Source organism: Callorhinus ursinus, unplaced genomic scaffold (genome assembly GCF_003265705.2).
Source record: "Callorhinus ursinus isolate GAN/ISIS: 27379988/994484 unplaced genomic scaffold, GSC_fseal_2.0 scaffold14, whole genome shotgun sequence".
NCBI classification, from domain to species: domain Eukaryota; kingdom Metazoa; phylum Chordata; class Mammalia; order Carnivora; family Otariidae; genus Callorhinus; species Callorhinus ursinus.
In genome coordinates, this window is record NW_027397076.1 from 32,695,126 (window position 1) to 32,714,312 (window position 19,187).

The 19,187-nt window shown below is 34.0% G+C and overlaps 1 protein-coding gene across 2 annotated transcripts in view; it reads right to left on the bottom strand.

Moving 5' to 3' along the window:
- The window catches only part of TRHDE (thyrotropin releasing hormone degrading enzyme), a 364,016-nt gene that overhangs the window by 61,527 nt on the left and 283,302 nt on the right, over nucleotides 1-19,187 (bottom strand). For both annotated transcript variants that reach the window (XM_073900656.1, XM_025883069.2), the window contains 3 exons: nucleotides 18,312-18,400; nucleotides 11,172-11,302; nucleotides 11,020-11,075 (listed from right to left, as the gene is read on the bottom strand). In XM_073900656.1, coding sequence (XP_073756757.1) covers nucleotides 11,020-11,075; nucleotides 11,172-11,302; nucleotides 18,312-18,400 — 276 coding nt within the window. The remainder of the gene's footprint in view (nucleotides 1-11,019; nucleotides 11,076-11,171; nucleotides 11,303-18,311; nucleotides 18,401-19,187) is intronic.

Here is a 19,187-nt window from a genome sequence, read left to right on the forward strand (position 1 = left end):
CAGGGAATGCAAAACCAACCACTTTTCATCTGCAGTCCTTTCTACTTTGGCATTTCTGATAGCACTCCCAAGAACCCTCCACTAATTTAGAGTGTGTTTAAATTAGCATCCACATAAAACTCTCTTGATACTCAATCATTATTCTCTTCAGGCAGGGCCTATTAGTCTTACTTGAGTTTGTCACATACAGACTGCTAGACTAACATTTTCTTTCTTATTACAAACCCTATTTTCACCCTTTTCAGTTAGCGTAACCACCTGGTGACCTGGAGAGTTGATACTGAACTTCTGTTTGATCCTTATCCTAATTAGGTAGAGCAGCTAAGCAACCAGAAACCTCTGCCTACCTTCCTTTGGAGGCTCCAAACAACGGCACTCCAGGCCATTCCTAGTTTAGGAAGGAAGAACACGACCTGAGATTCAAATGTGGTCTGACTCCGCAGGTCCCAGCACTGCTTCTTAGCTTCTGAGTTGGCCTGTGTTCATATCTTTAAATAACATTAAAGAAGGCTTTGGCACGGTTGTAACGAGCCAGGTTTTCCTAATCTGATGTTTTCTTACATCCAAAATAGTGAAGGCCTCTTCACTGGTACTCCATTCCACGTAAGGGCATTTGAAGCATTCCACACAGAATAGTTCAAATTGCATGCAATTAAGGGAGAACATCATGTATTTCAAATCATCTCCCAAAGGCTTTAAGATTTGCCTCATAAGCAAGAATGTGTTCATTTGAATTAATCACTCACCTTCATTGCACAAAATGTTAGAACTAAATTTCTTTTCCCTTCCCCTCTTTCCCAAATTACTGCCTCCTCAAATATAAAAATGGAATCTTCTATATTTTCATGGCAAGCAGAAACTACTGTAAAATGCCTATTTTCCAGTACCTTTATCCAAGTTTCTTTGCCAAGGTAGTGCTGCTATTTAGGTAAATAACTGTTGAAGTCTAAAACAGACTTTCTGAGTTCTGGGAGAAACATAGGAGCAGCTCTTACTTTATCATTGGTTGATGAGCATGTTTATTAAGAAAGATGACTATCAGGAAAGTCCCTTTGGATCTCTGTTCTAAGGTGAGAAACTATTATAAAATAACCTTAAACAGTAAATAATTAACGTAAAACCAGTATTAATACTTATATTCATACAGTCCTCATTTTAAAGACTTCTTTATAATTTATCACAATAAAAATGAAAGGAGGCTTTTTGGGAGCCAGAGTATGTATAGCTCGTTGTGAAAATTAGGCCCTTACATTAACAAGCCAAATGCCAGGATTCATTTAATTTTTCCACACACTGAGTCTACTTCAAAATTCTCATTTTCTTCTTTCTTATCACATACCCGTTGCTGAAGGAACCTATTTACTTTTCTTTTCTTTCCTTCATCTTTCTTGGTTTCTGATTTCCTCGAAGAACATCACAGAGTAACCACAAAACCTGAAGGCTGAGACACCTGGGTGGCTCCGTCAGTTAAGCATCTGCCTTCCACCCGGGTCATGATGCCAGGGTCCTGGGATAGAGCCCAGCATCAGGGCTCCCCGTTCAGCGAGGAGCCTGTTTCTCCCTCTGCCTGCTCTGCCTGTCGCTCCCTCTGCTTGTGCTCTCTCTCTCTCTCTGACAAATAAATAAATAAATAAAGTCTTAAAAAACAAAAACCTGAAGATACCCCTCAGTTAACACTTGTTTGAGATAGCTCAATTGTTCTTGCCTACCTTCATTATCAATAGATTTGCAGATTATTCCAGGTGTAGAGGCCAGATTAATTTGCAAGAAAATTCTGCCATGCCTTTGACCAGGGAAAACTACTGTATACCTTGCAGATCAATTATGCATATGCATGATTGATATGTACCAGTCTATTCATTTGAACATAAAAACACCTCCTAATTACATGAGAACCTGCCAGTACTTTCCCATGCTTGGGAAGATTTCTGAGACACCCAAATTATGAGGTTTCTTTACAGCTGTCAGGAGGAATATTTGAAACAGTAACATATTTAATAGTAAGAATAAAAAAAATGTTTTTGAATACTTATAACTGATTCCCTGACATCCTGACTGTTGAATGGTCAGCTCTTGACGCTAGGATCCAGAGAAAACCATGCTTCCTGATGTTAGGGATGCCTAGTCTAAGACCTCTCAGCCTCAAACAAGTACCTGCCTGCCTAACCTGATGCCGTAACTGCCCTCTGGGACTCAAAAGCAGTGGTTTTCACATTGTTGTGTGTATTGGAATCACATGCAATGATTCATAGAATGCAGATTTCCAGGCAGTCCGGGGAATATGCAATTTTTAACAAAATATTTCAGGGGATTCTGATGCAGGTGGCCTTTCAGAGCATGCTCAAAGAGCATGCTCATTTGCACTTGAATATGCAAATGCTTTCCAGCAAGCTGCAGGAAGGATAACTCAGATTCACGAAAGGAGAAACACTGAGATAAAACTACCTCAGTTCAGGAATCCCAGATGAGAGGAATATTCAGGCCTCTATTTCAAAAGTACGCCTTACAAATATCTATTCAAGGAAAATTGTGGTATAAATGGACATTCTGGAGGGACCTCTGCCTGAGTAAATTATTTGTGAATTCTTAGGAAGGTCAGAGAGCCTAGAGCAAATTCTTATGAAATCTCAGGCTTAGGTTTCCCAAAATTCTTAGAGAAATAAAAGAATCACAGTTGGTGTTAAATATGACCAGACAGTACTAACTACAGTGTGAATTATAAAAATTATTTTTAACATGTGAGATACTAAAGAACATAAATACATATATTTATTCAAACAACTTTGTACTTGCATTTGGAAATTGAGACTATTTAATCTTTAAAAAGAATGGCAAATCCATGTAACCGACGATATCACCCATACTTTTGTAACTCAAGAGTGCAAGCTCCTTGTCACGAAAATGGAGCAAACCTACAGAATGATGGCAAAATATCTCTTTCCCATCTTCTACTCAACACTGTCAGACATTAGGCACTAACATTAAAACATTTTTACCTACAGAGGTGAAACGTAAATTTGGCAGTGGAAGGATACAAATTTGCCTTTAACGCAATACTTCAGTTTCCAAGAAAGTTCCTCCTCAAGAGCCATAGGTGTTCCCCCTAATTCTTCAGGAGGATTGTACTTCTCAGAAGTACCTCACATGGTAGCTCCCCCCAAGTCCTTATCCTAAGGATAACATCTGTGACTCCAACCTCAACTGATTTCTAAAACAAAGCGCAACAGAATGTTACCTTACTTTAACTTTGAGCAAACCAGGGTATGCCTGCAGGAACAGTCTAGCTTGAAAATTCAGGAATATACTTCAGGCTTTTACTGGTTTATCATAGGAAGAAAGCTGAAGACACTGAGCTCATTATAGTAAAATGTCCTGAAAATGCTCTCAAAGTATTTTTAACATTTATTGGTGGCAAAGTGTTGCATTAACTAAGACTAAATTAGACGTCTTTGGGATATGAATTTTAAAATAATTGCATGCAGAAAGGTGTAAAATGAGAGGGTTATAAGGTGATTTTTTGTATATCTCAAGAGAAGCATTAGCTGATGATGACAAATAGGTAATTAGAATCCTCAGCCTCAGACAAGTGAAGAATGTTGTGATTTTGCAGGTATGGCCATGAAGCCCCTAAGTGGACTCACTGTGAGTCACTGCTCGTAGCGTGGAAATATCTGCACTGGTTAGAAAGGCTGAGAGGATAACTACAAGGTAATTTTAATAGCTTTTGGTCAATGGCAGAAGACCGGAAGCATAGAACCGACAATAAATCTTATTTTGCAATAAACAATTTTATCACTTTCAGGATTGCATAAATATTTAATTGTAATCCTCTTGCACACACATTCTGGTGGCTTAACAGAAGATAAATAAGAATATAATCATACATGGATACTTCCCCCAAATGAGCCTAATACAAACAACTAAAGAATCATCCTTCTCTCCTTGCTCAGTGAGTACAATATAAAATATACTTTAATCAGCATTCTATTATTATTAATAACTCTCACGATTCCATTATAAAACACAAGTAAGAAAGAAAAATGTTGATGCTGAGATTTTACAGCATTTAACTTTAAAAAAGGGAAAAGGTAGGCGTTGAATAAAGAATTCCAAAATGAAACATCCTTCATAAAATGAGAATTTATAAAGCAGAAGACAGTATCAGAAGGACCCAGGATCCTTAACCAGGTTTTGCGTAGCAGTGTTCAGTGGAAGTGAAGTAGTCCTGGTATCTCTGGAACACAGTGGGAAATCAGGACAAAAAGTCCAGCCTACTACCTATTTCTCACAAAGTATGTCTAAGTCATTCCTTCTCAATTTCACCTATGAAAGGCCAGCACATTACCTTTAAACAACTAGCCATCAAAGTATGAAAAGCTGCTCTTCATCTAGTCTGATTAGGATGAAATTGCTTTTCAGGCACCTCATGCTATTTTCTGCATTGACTGAAGAAAGATCAACACATGTTTTGCAAGAGTAACTTTAAACAAGGTACAGGAGAGCAATCAAGAAGACATAGATTTTATTTAAATTCAAGTTAGTTAACATATATTGTATTATTAGTTTCAGGGGTAGAGTTTAGTGGTTCATCAGTTGCATATACCACCCAGTGCTCATTACATCACGTGCCCTCCTCAATGCCCATTATCCAGTTACCCATACTCTGCCCACCTCCCCTCCAGCAAGCCTCAGTTTGTTCCCTAGAGTTAAGAGTTTCCTATGGTTTGCCTCCCTCTCTGTTTTTATCTTATTTTATTTTTCCTTCCCTTCCCCTATGCTCATCTGTTTTGTATCTTAAGTCCCACATGGAAGTGAAATCATACGGTTATTTGTCTTTTTCTGCCTGATTTATTTCACCTAGCATAATACCCTCTGGTTCCATCAATGTCATTGCAAATGGCAAGATTTCATTCTTTTTGATGGCTGAGTAATATTCCTGTGTGTGTGTGTGTGTGTGTGTGTGTGTGTGTGTGTGTGTGTGTGTACCACACATAGAAGAACTACTAATAAAACCATAATGGAAGAAATTCCACAAGGATCAGATTACTACCACTCAATCTGTAAACACTGTTAAGGTTATTTTAACAATGTTGTTACTAGTCCTGAAAGCAGGGCTCAGAAATAAAAGCAACACGAAAGAGTAGATTTTGGATGTTCTCATAATTTGCTTCTTCGTGAGCCATTATATTTGCACGGGTTCATAAACTGAATTTCCAGTTTTCCTAACGTATCTTAGATTTATAAACTCCGAAACAAGTAGATAAAAATGTATGCATTAATTTTTTTAACTCACATATGCGTCAAACACATATTAAGCACTACCCATGACTGCTCACCAACACTTAGAGCACTTCTAGTTGTGACATTCATAACCTCCAGATACAGGCCCTTATAATTGTTGTTAATATAACACTAATATTTTAAATGAAATAACTGCTGTTTTATTCCTTAACATAGTTTTTAAACTAATTATAATAATGTACCCTTGTTAAGGCTTTTTAAGTGATTGGATCCTTAATCGAATAGCCTATAACAGAAATTTTTAAAATATGTAATGCAGGCCAAAAAAAAGTTGTGATATTAATAATGCAACAAATTGGCATGTGTTCATTCATAAATGAATGTTCCAGGAAAATGGTCACTAAATAAATAAGTCAGGGCAGTAACTGCCCAGAGCAAAGATGATGATGATGATGATGATGGTAACTTCTCTCTGAATTCTTTTGAATATGAATAAATTTTCCAAATAATTTTCATGTATTTTGAATATTTTCTTTAAAAAAAGTCTCATTTATTTTATTTGAGAGAAACAGAGCAAGCAAGAGAGAGTACAAGTGGGAGGGGCAGAAGGAGAGGGCTTTCCACAGAGCAGGGAGCCCAATGCGGGGCTCGATCCCAGGACCCTGAGATCATGACCTGAGCCGAAGGCAGACGCTTAACCGACCGAGCCACCCAGGCGCCCCCTGAATATTCAAACAAAATACTACACAAGTCCATGATCCAATGATGCACCATTTTATAGCTTAAAATTTTACTCAGAGCATATTAATAGTTTTAAATATTCAAATCCAGTGGTTATTATACTTCCTGTTGCAAATCTTCTAAATTTTCAGTTTCTCTCACATATTTTAAGTTAACAAATGCCTTCAGGAAGCGTTCTACCTTCTATAGCTGCTAATTCCACTCTTCCTCAATCCCTGCTTCACTCAAGTGGCAGCCCGAGTCGTGACTATCCTAACGGCTCTCCCGCAGATGTCCCTCCTCTAGCTTACACTCTTCCTACTCTCATTCTCCTACTTTTAAAGGTTCAATGGACTTTCATAGTAAACTCAATCTTCTAATATTGTTTCCCATATGATGTCCTGCATAATCTTCCTAAGCTTCATTAATTCTTTACTTCCCAATGCTTTCATAATATTTTATTCATAGCCCTTATATACTGAATATAATTACCTACTGTGTATCATCCCTGCTAGACTGTGAATTCATTGAAGACAAGGAATGTATCTTGTTCATTTTATGTCACCCAATCTAATAATGCTTTATCAAAACAAAAACCAAAACCAAACATGAACATCCATCAACAACAAAAATGTAGGCATTTTCATCACTAATTTCAATGTTCGAGTCATAACACAATGACATTTGCAAACGATTGATTCCTTATACACAAGCAATGAAAATCATAATACATATGTGCAGAAGCAGTGCCATTTCCTACATATAGAAGCAGATACCATAAAAAATGAGGAAATAATATAACATTACCAGAATCATGTACATAAAATCATAAAACTTGACTTAGGGACCTGAATAAATGGTGAGAAGTAGCATGTCTTAATATTGAAAGCTTACATTTGAAAAGATGTTAATTCTTAAAAATTAATGTATAAATACAATGCATATTGAGTCATAACTACAGCAGGAATTTTAAATGGGCTTTGTCGAACTGATTCTAAAATATATATTGAAGAGAAAAGATGTAATATTTTGAAAAGAACAAGAGAAAACTTTTTCAACCACAACATGCTATAAAGCTAAATAAACTAATTAGAAAAATATGACAGGAGCTCAGAAAAGAACAAAGAACCAAATAAACAGAGTCAAATCAATTCCCTAAAATATGACCACTTGCATTAAGATAAACATATCACTTCAAATGTATGAATAAGGAACTCCTTTTAAGTAAGATGGAAATAATTGGTTAAAAATGTATTAATGTGAGGGGTTCCTGGTGGCTCAGTCAATCAAGAATCTGATGCTTGATTTCGGCTCAAGTCATAATCTCAGGGTCATGAAATTGAGCCCCATGTCAGGCTCCATGCTCAGCGAGGGAGTCTGCTTGAGATTCTCTCTCTCCCTTTACCCTTCCCTCCTCCTCTCTCTCTCTCTAAAATAAATAATTAAATCTTTTTTAAAAAAATGTATTTTTGTGAAAGAAAATTAGACCCCCTACTCCATTCTATACAAAAAAAATTAATTAGAGGAGGCAGGGCTGAGTAGATAGATGTAAAAACAAAACGTTTTAAAAAATGCAATATTTTCAAAATCTTCAGATAGAGAAGTGCTTCTAAGTGAGACAGAATCAGAGAACTAGGAAGTTATAAAGGGATGACTAGACATATAAATTAAACACCTTTGAATGATGTAATACATCACAAAGTAAAAAAAATGACATAGTATTAAGAGAAAAATACTCTAAAAATGTATGCTACAAAAATAATTAATATCCTAATACATCCAAAATATATAGAAAAATATAGTAAGAAAAATATCGTGCCCTTTTTCTGTTAGGTTTTTAATCCTTTTTTTTAAATCAGGTAATAATTCACAGAAGAAAAAATACAAATAGCAAAGGTGTATGAAAAGATGAGCAAGCTAATTTATCTAGCACTGCAGCAACTTGTCAAAACTCTCAAACTGTCAAAAACTTAATAAATGCCTATGAGTCATCATTATGGAGGGTTTGAGGGGACTAAACCCTCTCATACATGGTTGATGGAGGGCTAAAATGGTAAAGTTTTTGGAATACAATTTGTACTATGTATCAAAAAATTTATACTTTGTGAACCCAAAATTCCACTTGCAGGTATCTATCCTCTAAAAATACATGTATGCACAACAAAAGACCACTCAAGGATCTCATGGCAGTCTTGATTATAATAGTGAAAAATTAGAAACAATGGAATAAAGCTCCCCAGACTAATCTGTAGAAATGAGTCTCAGAACAGAATGCATTTCTGTGCATGAAAAGAAAAAAATCAAACTCTATGGAAATGTAGAGGAAAAATGGCTGGATTGATACACACCAAATATTGATAATTTTATCTGTGAGGAGGATAAATATGATGGGAAGGCATGGAGGAGAGTAAAAGAAATTTTTCACATTGAATTGCTCTTTTGTTTCAATCTTGTACAATTAGAATGCATGCATGTGGTTTTTATATATTTTAAAAAAACAACTATAAAAAGAGTACCCAAGAATATGTTTACTTAACTGCACAAAAAAATAATAGGCATGAAAGTTTATAGTTTGAGTAATTAATAATTAATTACCAATTCATGCAACAAATAAATACTGATACAGTCTTGTGCTAAAGATTAAGTGAGGCAGTAGTAATACAAAGATGTGACAAGGCCCTATCTTCAAAGTTACCCAAAACCCATCAGGGGCTCAGAAAGGGATTGAACTACAAAGTGACAACTGCTACAATACAGATTCATGGGATGTTACCTTATTCTAATTGGAGAAGACAGATTTAAGGCACGGGAGTGAAAGTGAATTTTTTTTATAGTGAATAATAATATTCCCAACAGATAAGAGGGAATGGGAGTGGGAAGGAATTTCACATAATGGGCAAAGTCACTCTGACTTGAGGTCATGGGCTCTGCTGTGCCAGTGTTTGCTGTTGAATCTCACCTCTGCCCCTCACTTAAAAGCTGTGCAACCTTTAGCTAAATGACTTAACTCCCCTTAACCTCTAGAGTAACCACATCCATTCCAAGGGTTTACTGAGAAAATTGCACAAGGCCATTCATAAAAGCCTCAGTATAGTACCTGGAACATACGTTTTAATAAATATTTGCTTTTTTTCCTACTTGCTATCTTTAAAGAAGCCAAGATGAGCATGCTATGCTTCTGAAACTGAAAGAAAGTTGATACAGACTGGTAGCAAAACTATGAAACATTTACTAGGAAACAGTGACCTATGATAATCTTCAAATCCAAGTGCTGGGCATTTGCCTGTATAAATCTGATTTTGTATTTATTCACTTGCATACTAATAGGATAATTATCTCATTATCAGTAAAACAAATTTTAATATATATTCAATGAGATTTGCATATTTTCCTGGTGAATTTGTATAAATGATAATGAAATTATTTACTTCAAATATTTAAGGCTTCCAAAACTGGAATTGAAAGCAATGTTCTGTCTTAGTCAACAAGGAATTTAATTTTTGAAAAAAAAATTCACCCACCATTATTAAATAAAATATTCCACTAAAAAATAATTTAATGCAGATGAGTCAAAGATCCCCTCCTTTCAATTTTCATATGCTCTCCAACTTTTGGACATTTACTACTTATATGCTTTCTCACCATCATTTCAAATCCAAAAGAATTCACATGAATATATATATATATATATCAGCAGTAATAGTAATTTAATTAATTTAATTATTATAATTAAAGAACCAGGCAATATAGAAAGACTGATGGGATTTGAAATGGTCGTTCATGTGAATACATATAATGAAAGAGTTAACATCATTGGGCTCTGTAGCCAGACTATCTGGACAAAGCTCTGGTCCTATCAATTACTAGCTGTGTGACTTAAAACATGATACTTGACTTCTCTGAGCCTCAGTTCCTTACCTATAAAATGGGAATAATAATAATGTGATAATAACAATACATATCTACATATTTCATAAGGTTGTGAGAATTAAATTGCTACAGTACAACAGTTAGAACAGTGTCTGGACCCTTATGAGTGTTTAAGTAGCTGGTGGTATGAGGTCTCTTCTAGTTCTCAAACCTTTCCTTGTGGTGCTCTCAACATAATTCTCTCCTTTTCCTGCTTCTCTTTCAATGCAATGTTACATTAAGTACACTGTCTTACTATCTTTCTGACCTTTTTTAAACTTCTATGTCAAAGTAATCTTCATGTGAGACTGAATACTCAGTCTTCATATCTTACTGTAGAGTCAAAACTACATCTTACTCATTACCTCCATACATTGCTATCTTGGTGGGCCTTCCCATACCACTATTATTTCTAAATTTCTGCCCAATAACATTGGATTATTAAAATTAAAATTGCACTTGGATGTGAAACAATTCAAAATACTAAAAGGACTGAGTTTATTTTACTGTTTAATCTCAACATTGAGTAAATAGCTTGGGTTTACAATCAACATTATTTTAAAGAAATAACTGTTTAGTGACTATTCAAAGGAATAACTCATTTTCACATTATAAATCTGATGATGCAAATAATGTAAATATTACTATAACAAGCACAACTAAAGTCTTCTGCTCTAAGATTGATATACATTTTGTCCAGAACAGCTTTACTCCATGGAATATTTATTTCTGTCTTGCAGCACAAGCTTCTCATAATGAATCACATTCAAAAAACATTAAAAAAAGATATATGAGTATATGTTAGGGAAAAATTGTTGTTGCTTGAAGGTATTTTCCATCAAAAATTAAATATGGCACAATGGTCATTTTGTAGAGTTCATTAATGAAATTGGGAAGGGATTATTAATCTCCAGTGTTAAATTGAACTTACAGTGAAAATTGATCAAGCTTCTCCTGACTCAGAAATACCTTATGGCTACTATTGATCAAGAGTTTGGGATACTGATTATAATTCATATGCAAATACAAAAAAAAGTGAGACAGAAATTGTTCTTAAAAGGCTTCTTATTCAAAATATATAATATTTAGCTTAATAGAGGAAGCCTTACAGACATCAGTTTTCTTGTGAAGATCCACTGGAAAACATACCTGGCCAGGCTGAAGGCATCGTCAATCAAACCTGCTCTGTTACTGACAGAGAGAACCTATGAGATCAACCAGGGGAAAAAAAAAAGAATCAGGATTAAAGTGGCAGGTGTTCACCTATCGAAACAGATCTTTGATGAGTAAATCCAGTTTACCTCATGGTTCCTGATTAACTGATCAATTAATAATCTCCAATTCCTTAAATCATAGTTGACTCTAAAATAGCCAGTTTGATTGATATTCCCCAGCAACCAGCTTCCTTTGTCCAAAGTTATTCTGTGGTGCTCTGAAAACAACATTTTTTGGAGTAAAACAGATTTTAAATTTATGGGTTAAAATGAGATGAAGTATATTTTCTAAATAATAGATATTATAGTACCAGTGATTAAAAGATAACACCATCATAAATGCCTAATTGAAATCTACTCTTTAATCAATTCATTACTGTATCTAGAATTCACTAGAAAACCTTTAGTTGGTTACCCATTATTACCTCAATTAATTGTTTTCTTATAATTAACACTCTTTGTTCTTGATAAAACCCCATTACCTATACACAATGTCCTTCTCAAGATAAATGTCACCAAGAAATCTGTATTTATGTGCTTCTAGTTAGATTGTATTTAAATATGGGGCTAGAATAGAAGAAAAGGTTTTAGGTGCACATTCTACTTATTTTATTCAGTTAAGAAAGTGATTAAAACAACAGGGCTCATTTATTTTAAAGTCACTATTGTTTCTTGCCTTTTTTCTTGTGCTTTTTTGGAAGTATTAATAAATAGCAGACTTTCCAGCATCATCAATAATGTTGGAAAAAGGCAACTCATTTGTTTAAGACTCTAATATTTCTACATATAATTAGAACAAAGATAATAAATTCTGTTTATTGGAATAATTTTGGAAAATGGTAACTTGATTATATTCCCCAGCTAATTCATTTAAAGGAAGCCAGTAAAAGCAATCTTATAACTTATATATTTAACTCCTTCACAATATGGTACAGATGGAGAACTCCATTCACCTTAATGGCAGCCTCTGTTGACTTCACAGAACCATAGCTTACAATTCTAATCATTTCGTGGATGTCCTCAGGATTCATGGTTCATAGAAGTTATGAAATGTATTAAGTTTACTTAAAATTTATATTTTACACACACACACACACACACACACACACACACACACACACACCACACTGGGACACGTAATTTCCACAATGACTCAAAACCAGAAACTGCATCACAGAAGTCCGTTTGTGTCAGTTCTGAGTGAGACACACAATCTCCAATTCTCACCTTGTTATCAAGGTTTTTTATGCATCAGGCTACAAAACAGGTTTTCTTTTTCTTTCTCTTTTTGAAACACTAACTCTATAGTCTCAAGTAGAAGCCACACAGGAAGAGGGTGTGACCACAAAAGTCACTGGGTGAACATTAATGACTATTAATGGCTGAAATGAGGTGGGCTTTGAAATGGGGTGGGCTTCTTAATCTAATGCCTGTTACATTTTGCCAATTTTTATAAATGTGCAGTAAAAACAAAAATGTATGCTGAACATAAAAATCTAATCTTTAATGTTTCAGATGGTATGTCAGCTTTTTGCCACTTTTATAAATAGTATCTGTTGGAACAGATAAAAAAACAAGGCTCAGACAGGTTAATCAAATTGTCCAAGAAAGCAGGAAATGGTCTGTCTCAGGTCTCCTGACTTGGGTGTCCTTTTTACTACATTATATTCTATTGATACAAGATGGTATAGCACTTTTACTGTGATATGGTATATATCTCTCACATTCTTACATTGTTTTGAAAAAGAGGGACACAGCATTGGAAATAAGAATTAGAACAGGAGCAGGATAGTGAGATTTTTGTTCCAGTTCTCCTACACTTAAATGTTTGAACTTAGGCCACTCATATAATGTAAGGGCCAACTAATAAATAGCATTTAAGGTCCCTTCCAATTCTATGGCTCAGTAGAAGAAGGAACTGTTTTCTTCTGTGTGAAATTTTACCAGGCTTCATCTCTGGTACTTAAAAAAAATCTATCAGATATTGCTCTAAAATATTAATAGTTTCCCAACTTTCTGATACTTTGTTTTTGTATATTTTTCAAAACTTTAATGTGCTTATCTACACAATTCCTTTGAAGTTTTGGAATGTCACCCCATTTTACAGATATAAAAAGAAAAAATAATTAACAAAAGATAAGACATTTTAAAAAACTAAACCATATGAAGAGAGGTTTCAATTAATCATGTCCAAATTCACCTTGTTATCAAGGTTTGATAACAATTCAGTGAAAAAAATTAAGATTAAAATATTGAGGATACTGTTTCTCTTGAGTAATCCTAACTCTATCTTCAATAATATGAGGATTTTATAACAACACATATTGTGATTAAATCCACTTGGGTTAGGTGCTTGCTTTGGCAGCACATATACTAAATTCACTTGGGTTAAGAGTAAATTTGATCATTTTCAACTAAGAAGTGGTTATTTTAATATTCAAGAATCAAGTTTAATATATGAATATATGATTTATGTTTTTACAATTCTGAAACAGTCATGGAATCCTATGATATTAAGTCTATTTTTTTTAAAGATTTTATTTATTTATCTGACAGATAGAGAGACAGCGAGAGAGGGAACACAAGCAGGGAGAGTGGGAGAGGGAGAAGCAGGCCTCCCGCGGAGCAGGGAGCCCGATGTGGGGCTCAATCCCAGGACCCTGGGACCATGACCTGAGTCGAAGGCAGACGCTTAACGACTGAGCCACCCAGGCATCCCAAGTCTATTTTTTGAAGTTATTTCTTGTTCACATTTTAGAGAGCTGGCACAATTTGTCTTGGCTCTAAATTGGTGATGGGCATTAAGGAGGGCACGTGTTGTGATGAGCACTGGGTGTTATATGTAAGTGATGAATCACTAAATTTTACTCCTGAAACTAATATTACACTGTATGTTAAATAACTGGAATTTAAATAGAAACTTGAAACTAGAAATAATAAAAAAATAAAAAATAAATAAACTTACTGAATTCAACAACTTACAGGTAGAAGAGAGACAAATTAAAATAGGAAAACAATCCCTATAACTTCTATTTCGTCTGATGAGAATAAAAAAGGCAGGCATCTATTGTTTTTAAGTATGCTATTATTAAATTGATAACTAAAACCTGCAGGTTATTACTGTTCATGAATATTTTTATGCCTTTGTTATAAATGAAATCTTTGGAGAAATGATTCCCTGAAAAGATTTTGTAATAGATTTTTAAATGTCTTTTTCATTCTAGTTAATTATATCTTTAAAATGTTCTTCAAATTAACTAATGGCAAGCAATGAATTCTAAAGAGACCTTTTCCAATGGCCTAATGAGATATGATATGTGATGAGTACCAATATAAAAAGTATGGAAGTTATATTTTCAATGTTAGTAATAATAACTTAAAATTGTATGTAGAATGTATCCAAAATGGCACAAAATTTAGATTATATCAAGGCACAGAGTATTTGGAATTTTGTAATATTTTGGTTTTATATTCTATACTTTCCGAATAAAAAGAGGAAGATCTTAGCCTTTCTCCTCAATATTGGCTGGTTGCAGAAAAATCAGAATTTAAAATAAACAAAAAGTCAACCAAAGTAACAAGGGTAGCAATGTAAAACAAACTCAGGTATAACACATATTGGTTTTCTCACTGGACTTGTGTGAGAATCGAATTAGAAAATGCTCTACAGCACCTATAAAAAACCATGTGTATGAATACAATGGCAACATATTGAGTAATTGGCACATCAGCAAAGCAACCTACCAAAATTTTAAAATCTACATGTGTCTGTGTGTGTGTGTGTGTGTGTGTGTGTGTGTGTGTGTGTGTGTGTGTGGTTTAGAGGGAATACATTTAGAAAAGAAAACCAAGCTCCTAAGACAATTTAGGCAAGTTATTTCTCAAGCCTTAACTTCCTCATTTGTAAAATGGGGATAAAAATAACTCATTCTAAAGGCTTGCAAGTCTTATATAAAACAATGCTTAAGGCAAGCACTATATCATTACATTATTTTTTAATGTTTATTTGTAATTTCAGCATCAATTTCCCTTTTATTTTGAATCTTTTCTTTCCTAACATTTGGCATTAAATTTATTCCCTTCCATTACACATTCATTGTCACCATACAAACTGTTACATTTATAAACATCTGCATTCTCAGTATCTCAGTAGTAAAAACAAAAAAGATAAATCCTTTTACCTGCTTTCAGTAATTTAAAAGTTGATTTAAAAACTATTTTAGGCTAGAATGAACTACACCTTAACTTGGAATTAATTCAATATTCATCCAAAGGGTTTAAAAAATGGAAGTGTCAAGAGTATATGATGATTCAAATCAAATTTATACTTTATATTATTCACCATGACTGTGCTTTAATATCTGGTGAGGGATCAAATCTATGTGACTTATAATGAAAAATTACAAAAACATTGATGCTATTGTTACAACTAAAAGGTAGACTTTTAAAATATAATGTTGATAAGAATTGACCAGAATATTTTCTTAATGTTTTTATGGAAAAAACATTATTGATATTAGTTAACTATATTTTTTATTTATTTTTATTTTTTATTTTTATTTTTTTAAAGATTTTGTTTATTTATTTGAGAGAGAGAGAATGAGAGATAGAGAGCACGAGAGGGAAGAGGGTCAGAGGCAGAAGCAGACTCCCTGCTGAGCAGGGAGCCCGATGCAGGACTCGATCCTGGAACTCCAGGATCATGACCTGAGCCGAAGGCAGTTGCTTAACCAACTGAGCCACTCAGGCGCCCCTATATTTTTTATTTTGATTGATTTATTTACTTTTAGAGAGGGGGGTAGGGGCAGAAGGAGAGAATCTCTACCAGACTCTCCGCTGAGTGCAGTGCCCAATGCAGGGCTTGATCTCAAGAGCCTGAGATCATGACCTGAGCTGAAACTAGGAGTTGAGCCACCCAGGTGTCCCTAGTTAACTGTATTTTGAAAAAAGAGAGAGAGAGAGAGAGCTAATAACTCATGAAAGGAGACAAGAGTTAACAATCTTTTCTTTCCCCCAGTCTGTGCCTTGTGTCAGTTTTTTATTTGTCATCATAATGAAGGGATTTAAGACAAAACTAAAGACAGAATGAGACTGAACAGGGAAAACAGAATGGTTGTCTTTCTTTTAGGTCCCTCTTGGAAGCTTCTTCCAGATTTACATATTTATAAAGTTTTCAAGAAATATTTACTTGGTATGGTCATTCTCCACAAAAGCTTCAACACTTCTATCGGGACAATGTTCCATCAACCAGAAGCCTCTGCTGTGATTTAATGGAAACTGACACACTGTAGGTGGCACAACTCAATTATCAGAGTCAATGTAAATATCATCTCCCAGAGTCATGCACTGCACACACTATGTAGTGAGCATGACATGTATATTAATATAGGTGACATTTTAGGCAAATGTATGCTTTGAAATATCATGTTGTTATTATTCCTGATTAATAATGAGAGACTACAAATGGAAACAACCTCTCAAATACACCTGTGGTTATTGGTCAAGAAAAGCTGTGACACTATTCTGCGTATACTCTACGTGAAACAAGAGGATACCATGAATAAAAGCATACAATTAACTAGGGAGTTAGAGGAAGTGGACGTGGGGAAAATATTGATGAAGAATCAGACTTGCCTAGATCCACTCTCTAAAAGTGACGTTTTGGCCTGATTCTGACTTTTAATCAGTATCTTTGCACCCTTGTAATTGTCCCATTTCCATTGTACCCCTCAATGAGAAATTTTTTAATGTTTATTTGTAATTTCAGCATCAATTTCCCTTTTATTTTGAATCTTTTCTTTCCTAAGAAAGAAAATTCTGAAAATTGTTCTATTTCATGTTTCTAGCAATCCCATGGAGGATCTAATAGTTAGATCATTAGGTTAATGACTCACTGTTTTCACTCATCATTTCATAACAAATTATGTAGATAAACAAAACAACTACATGAAAGTAAAAGAGCGGTTAAAAAAACAAATAATACAGTAAGTGAATTAAGAATCATATAAATGCTAACTCTTAAGAAATGAAAAGAATAGATTATAATAAGCAATTTTAAAAGGAGAAACACCAGTAAATTTTAAAATAAGCATTTCAATTCATCACTACATTACTTATGAATCTTTTATACACAATGTATATAAATAAAAGCACATATTTTCATAATATGTGATTATGTGTTAAAAATACAACAACACGAAAATTTCAATAAAAATTCAACTGAAAATACAAGCATTTATATTTCTGGTATGCAGATTAGATTTTGCTATAAGAACTTTTTCTTGTATATATGTACTTTGAGCACTTACATCTCCCTTATAATAGCAAGACTGAGGGGCAGACACAATGTTTATTGTGTTATTTACTAATTTTACCTTACTTATTGCAAAAAGGAGATTGTAGCTGCTCATAGTGGTTATGAAATAAGATAACATCAATTAACAGAACACAAGAAAGGAGTAGAAAAAACGTGGACATACTTGACCATCTAAATCTAAATAAAATGTTATATAAAAGATGATTAATTGGCTTTTTCTCCAGTTCAATAGAAAACAGAAATTAAAGAGACCTGTTTCACATCTAGCATGAAGGATTTAGATTGGATTCAAAGAAATAGCTTTCTGACAGTGAATTGAAATAGGTCGCTATCTTATTTGAAGACATTTAGAAACAGAATAGAATCTCATCTTTCTCTGCTCCTTGAGAATTGACCCTAGTTTAGGTGATGCTTTGATGACCTATCAAGTCCCCTCCCTTCTGTCCCTATAATTATCTAATTTTATGGAGAATATCGCCTTGTCCATTCTTTAAAGAGCCAGTCTGGCAAAAAAGAAGATAGCAGGAAAATGGAATTGAAAATGTGGCCTGTGTTTCATTATTTGGCATACTGTTTTACTGGGAGTTATGATTATAATTTAATTACATTTGGGATTATAAAATGATACAGTTTAAAACAGCTAAAATTAGTACTACAGATGCCTTGTTTTAAATTTTCTCTTTACTATCAATGACACAAATAAACTTAAGAATTATATAGGCAAACTAAAATTAGACTGTGTACAAACTATACTATATTATACTTAATTTTGTAGAGGAGATTATCATTCTTTTATATTCTCTTTCTAATTTGTCTTTATTCACATGTTTACAACAGCTGAAACCAGAGGTTAAGTTGCTAAACAATTATCTGAAACCAAATGGTTCCTGAGGGGAGCATATATATTTTACCTGATTTGTTAGACACCCAAATAATTGCTTCTGAAGACACATGGCTTCTATTTCCTACCACAATAGTTAATGGAATCTGCCACAAGTAACTGCAAAGTAAAATAGAAGCTTTAAGAATAAAAATAGTTATAACAAATAAACAAACAACATTTGCTATGCACCTGCTGCATGATTTCTATTATTCTCTTTAGGGGAAATAAAAAAATTACCGTCACAAAAGTAAGGAATAAGTCAAGAAGATGAATTCACTTCTTCAATGCCACTAAGCAGACTTAGCCTGTAAGAGTTTTAATTTCAATACAAAAGGGGGACTTTCAACAAAACAATTTATCTTGCAAAATAAAAAAAGATTCGCATTTTACATTACAGAATAAAAAGTAGCTAAAATCAATAAATCAGAGCCACACCATATATTGATTAAGTCTCAAAATAACTCCTTTCTACTTGTTTCTATGTTAAATTAATACACATTTCAGTGGCTTCATGCATTTACATTTCAACATTATCCTTATTTTTTCACATAACTATCCTAATAAGTAGTATTATCACATTTTACAGATAGGTTAATACAGCACACCTAAAGTTACTCAGCAAAGCAGGAATGAAAGGTGAAACCAATCAGATACCCCTAAAATCCAGATCAGGACAAAGAATAGTGTCAAACACACTTAATGCTCTATTTTCTGAAATGAAATTTCCACACTGATGTGTGAAATCATCAACCAACGTTCAGGGATCAGTCATGAGTCTCAGCTATTAAAAGAAGCATTTTCTAGAATTTGACTTTTTATAGGGTAAAAATGGAAGCCTATACTTGTACTTGAAGTAGTATCAATTTAATCTCAAATGACTAGCCAGAGATAATCTGGATGGTCT